General features: G+C 44.1%; 1 protein-coding gene across 19 annotated transcripts; it reads right to left on the bottom strand.

Annotated features, from left to right (window-relative positions):
• Positions 36 to 5,134, bottom strand: LOC8073288. Of its 19 annotated transcripts, none has more exons than XR_002454999.1 (7): positions 4,992 to 5,134; positions 4,190 to 4,786; positions 3,110 to 3,984; positions 2,837 to 2,957; positions 764 to 1,625; positions 376 to 453; positions 36 to 96 (listed from the first exon to the last, which is right to left on the bottom strand). XR_002454999.1 is itself a non-coding variant. In XM_021464966.1 (4 exons), exons 3-4 carry the CDS (start codon positions 3,563 to 3,565, stop codon positions 2,841 to 2,843), a joined length of 573 nt encoding a protein of 190 aa, XP_021320641.1. In that variant the 5' UTR covers positions 3,566 to 3,984; positions 4,190 to 4,786; positions 4,992 to 5,134; the 3' UTR covers positions 2,694 to 2,840. The 19 variants fall into 19 exon arrangements, 1 of the variants encoding a protein (XP_021320641.1); XR_002455002.1 differs by having other exon boundaries at positions 376 to 435; XR_002455006.1 differs by having other exon boundaries at positions 1,536 to 1,625.

The following is a 5,140-nucleotide window of genomic DNA, read 5'->3' as shown; positions in this document are numbered from 1 at the left end:
TGGCCACCTACACCATTTTCGCACTGTATCTGTCTAAATCTTCTTCGCGGTCAATGATCTTCATGCTTCTGTCGGACTGCCTCTCCCCAATGTCTCCTGCAATAATAAATAGTAATATTTTGACAGTGAACTGTTGGAAAGATATCTAGACTTTTGGAAAATTTTCAAAGGTATTTCTGATGGCAAGTTAAGTCAGGGTCACTTTCAAGACAGTTATCAATGATCTTCGAGGAGTTAATGCATGCCATAAAATTGTAGACAAAGCAGGGCTATGAAAGCACCAGTTCCCTTAGACATTTTTTTGACCGCCAGTGATGCTGACATGGACATGTTCGATCAGATGCTGCAGGAATACTGGAACATGGATCGTTATACCTATGTGGAACCAGCCATCGACCATAACTTTGTTTATTAGGTCCTCTCGCTTGTAGTACCCTGAGCACAATTAGGTCACTGATGAATAGTGTGTCAGTAGAAGGATGCCTTTAAGTGAATTTAAGTTATAAACGACTTCACAAATGCATAAGATTCACCCAATGGGCAATACTTGTGATGCTGTCAAGAAATTCAAATTACACACTTAGCTCATCACAGTTCATTGCTTCTCTGTACTAAACAGTTAGCAGGTTCAGGCTTGCTATTCAGGATTGCATATTTACTACAGTAGCAGACTACATGTCCAGGCTAGATGGTTCTCTGAGACAAAAAGGTAGGGGAACAGAAAAATAAATTGAAAAGTGAGAAGGGTTACTTCACATTAGACCTGAGAACACAGAATCTAAATGACTTCTCTGCAGCTGTTCTTCCCACTTAAAATAACCTTCTTGGCATTCAACTTTTGTACAACAGCAGAACAGAACGAAACACACATTATATTAGCACACTTGTTCATAAACATCTAGCAATCCAACGAAGATTCAAGTTCAGAAATTTTAGATTCTAGGCCTTGGCTAGCCACAGGACAAATAAATACACCTTTTATGTCATGTCAACAAATATATTAAAAGATAAAATGATTGAAATTTTAGTTGTAGGAGATAAAATCCATAGTTACTATGGAAGCTAGCACAAGATGGTGATTATCTGATTGAAGCTCATAATTCTGACCGAAGCAATTTGACAATGTAAGCACATAAAAAATACACTCATAGCACATAAAGAAGAAAACACTACTGATTCTGGGACAGTGGACAATTTTTTTTTAAAAAAAGAACGCAATCTTAGATAGAGCACCCAATGACGATTGCAATGATATGTTGACTAAATAATTCATTCATAGTTATGGTGAACTGTGAAGAGATAAATTCATTCCGACACTTGAAAGGAGGACAACATACTTGCAAGTCCTAGTTGAATTGAGTAAGACAGTTAGGAAAACTATGGCTTGTTGTTCTACCATGGAAAGTAATTCTAGAACCTACAGAGTTGCTTGTATGAATGGATTTCGGTTTTTGTAGCTTAGGCATTCAAACACATTCAATTCCTGATAAACTTTATGCCTGTAGCAGTTTAAAACAAACAAACATACAACCTACCTGGAGCTTTTTAGAGGATTGAGCAGTTTTGTCTGATAGACTTTTCTTGTCTTGCATAGCTTTCACCAACTCAAAATCCACCTAGTTGATCTGATAGAAAAAAATACAAGAAGTGAATATAATATTAGGAAGCATTACTTTGAATAGAGTACAAAAAAAATTCAGTTTAATTTAACAAGATAAGTTTTGCTGGTCAATGTCCATATATACAAAGCAAAGCTGATGCTAATAAATACCAATTATTAGTTAGGAAAGAAAAATATGTCAGCATTAATGGCTGATTAAATAACTTAATATCTTTCAATTATACTAAAAGATCGCTTGATTAAATAACTAAATGTCCTTCAATTATGCTAAAAGAACGCTTTCTTAAACAAGTAAGCATACTGTGAGTGCTTAAAGACTGGTTTGGCCTGGAGCACCTATAACATATAGAAGGTGACAGTCTATGGAGCTATGACTCCTTGGAGTAAAAAAGCTAGACTAAGAGGGGTGTCTCATCTCATGTGTGGCCTAACAACTCATGCTTCTCCACTTTTAAGTCTAATGAGATGAGATTTTAAACATATGTATAACCAAAACCAGTGGCAAGTTACAAGATCTGTTGCCGTGAATCAGGTGAAATATTTCCAACTGACCGAACCAATGAACCTACCAAAAGGTAGCTCACTATCACCTATGGCTTCATCCAGACTCCATTTAATAAAAAAACTACCTGTGCTAGCTTCAACCAAGAAGCCTGAAACTGAATATACGCCAAACAAAACCTTCTGACTTCAACACAATTTGTGTACCTTGTTGGCATTGAACAGAATGCTTAAGGATATGACTTTTCTACTAATTTCAATGCTAAACTCATACTACATCCAAATTCCAATAATGTCCATGCTGTAGGCACATTCTCAATTATAACATGCTTGATACATGCATTGGAAACTTGCTCTTTTCATATGCTGGTAGAATAACATGGTGGACATTTGAGCAACAACCAGATTATACATACCTCTTAGTTTCATGGAAAACAGTTTATTGACAGAAGGTATCAGCAATACGCCAAATAAGAAATCTAATCGGCATTGTAGCTTAAGGCAGCAAGGTAGTAGTGCCAAGATTATTGACAACAACCAAAATATGCAGGAGGTTCAAAGTTGACATATGTAAACAAAAGCCCACATTGTAAACCTGTGCTTTTCATCGATCACACAGAACATAAGAATAAAAAACATACCAAGGAAAAGCCCAAGCACCATTAATTCTAATCAAAATACAGGAAAAATGTTACGCAAGACAGGAATCAACACCTTCCTAAGTCTTAACTCTATCTTTTCGTCTATGGCTTTTTGATGCAACATGCAGCGACAACTGCTCTCTGTTGTAATCATGAAGCCTCCACTTGAGGGCATGGAACTCCTTCTCGAGCTGCTGGAAAATGGAAGGGAAAAACGCAGAAAAGAAAACACACATAGGGAGTGAAGGGAAAAACACAGAAAAGAAAACACACACAGGGAGTGAAAATCTAAGTATTTCCCTGGACAAAATGCAGAAAAATATAAAAAAGAGGATGGAAACAAGACCTCAGCGATCTTAGCCATGAGCTTCTTCATCCGTTCCTCAAGCGGGCCGTACTCTTTGGTGATGGGCTGTGAGCTATCATGCCTGTGAAGGAAGTTGATGGGGGCGCTGAGGATGTAGACGACAAGGGGACTATCCGCGCGGAGGAGGCCGCGGAGCATGTGGTCCTGAAACTGGATGGACTGGAGAAAGGCATTGGCCCTCTTGTAGATCCGCCGCCGCCCCCACAAAGCAAGCAAATGCAGAGATGAGGCCAGATCCAGGTGAGATGGGGAGCAGGCTGCAGGCGTACCCAAGAATGTCGACGAGGAAGAGTTGGAGGACCTTGGTGATGAAGCTAGGCCGAGGATTTTGACGTGATCGGCGTAGAGGGTGGGGCTAGGCGCGATGCCGTAGCAGTGCAGCGCCGTCACGATCTCCGTTGGTGAAAACAGCGTGAAGGAGAAGGAGCTCGCCATCCCCTCTGGTACGGACACCGACTGCAATAAGCATGACGTTCGAATGTACCAGAGCTTTCAGAACGAGATTCACAAAATCACAGGTCCCGCTCACGCACAGCACAAGGAATGAGAATGCAGGTAAACAGTGTGAGCTCACGGTAATCCGAAATTCCATACCCCAAAACTAAAGAGATGCGTTCTTACAGCTCAACGGATGAAACTCATATGTCTATAAAATGCCACAGATTATCGATAGGAGCTGCAAATTTGCAGCCTTCCGAGCACTATGGCGTAAGTTGATCCATGGGGCAAAAAGCAATTCACACGAAATGGAGGGACCGACTGCACGGACATGAAACGGCGTCTAATTACCAAAACACGACACACTGAGGGAATCAAGTCAAGGATACTGGTTCATCAGCGACGTCTTCCCGACCCTGCAGAGATCACACCGGACCAAATCAGACCAAAGGGACAGAGTGAAACACAGGGGTCGCAGCAACCGCGTCCAAATCGAACCGCCAAAAAGCTTCCCTAGAAATCACAACAGCGACCCGGGAAATCCACGTGCAGCGGATCCGAGGGAGGGACGGGGGAGCCGGGTTGGGGGAGGGAGGAGCGGGGAGGGAGCAATGGGCTGACCCGCTGTCGCCGAGGACGATGACCTTGAGGAGTGTCCGCCTCCGCGACGTCGACATGGCTGCCCGATCGCGATCGGCCCCTCTCGCCGCTTGTCGTCGTCTGGTCGCGACCCGGAGCAGTGCAGCGCTGTCACGATCTCCGTTGGTGAAAACAGCGTGAAGGAGAAGGAGCTCGCCATCCCCTCTGGTACGGACACCGACTGCAATAAGCATGACGTTCGAATGTACCAGAGCTTTCAGAACGAGATTCACAAAATCACAGGTCCCGCTCACGCACAGCACAAGGAATGAGAATGCAGGTAAACAGTGTGAGCTCACGGTAATCCGAAATTCCATACCCCAAAACTAAAGAGATGCGTTCTTACAGCTCAACGGATGAAACTCATATGTCTATAAAATGCCACAGATTATCGATAGGAGCTGCAAATTTGCAGCCTTCCGAGCACTATGGCGTAAGTTGATCCATGGGGCAAAAAGCAATTCACACGAAATGGAGGGACCGACTGCACGGACATGAAACGGCGTCTAATTACCAAAACACGACACACTGAGGGAATCAAGTCAAGGATACTGGTTCATCAGCGACGTCTTCCCGACCCTGCAGAGATCACACCGGACCAAATCAGACCAAAGGGACAGAGTGAAACACAGGGGTCGCAGCAACCGCGTCCAAATCGAACCGCCAAAAAGCTTCCCTAGAAATCACAACAGCGACCCGGGAAATCCACGTGCAGCGGATCCGAGGGAGGGACGGGGGAGCCGGGTTGGGGGAGGGAGGAGCGGGGAGGGAGCAATGGGCTGACCCGCTGTCGCCGAGGACGATGACCTTGAGGAGTGTCCGCCTCCGCGACGTCGACATGGCTGCCCGATCGCGATCGGCCCCTCTCGCCGCTTGTCGTCGTCTGGTCGCGACCCGGAGCAGTGCAGCGCTGTCACGATCTCCGTTGGTGAA

This window comes from Sorghum bicolor, chromosome 7 (assembly GCF_000003195.3).
Source record: "Sorghum bicolor cultivar BTx623 chromosome 7, Sorghum_bicolor_NCBIv3, whole genome shotgun sequence".
Taxonomy (NCBI): Eukaryota; Viridiplantae; Streptophyta; class Magnoliopsida; order Poales; family Poaceae; genus Sorghum; species Sorghum bicolor.
Note: the sequence above shows the minus strand (reverse complement) of the source record. Positions and strands in the feature narration are given on the sequence as shown.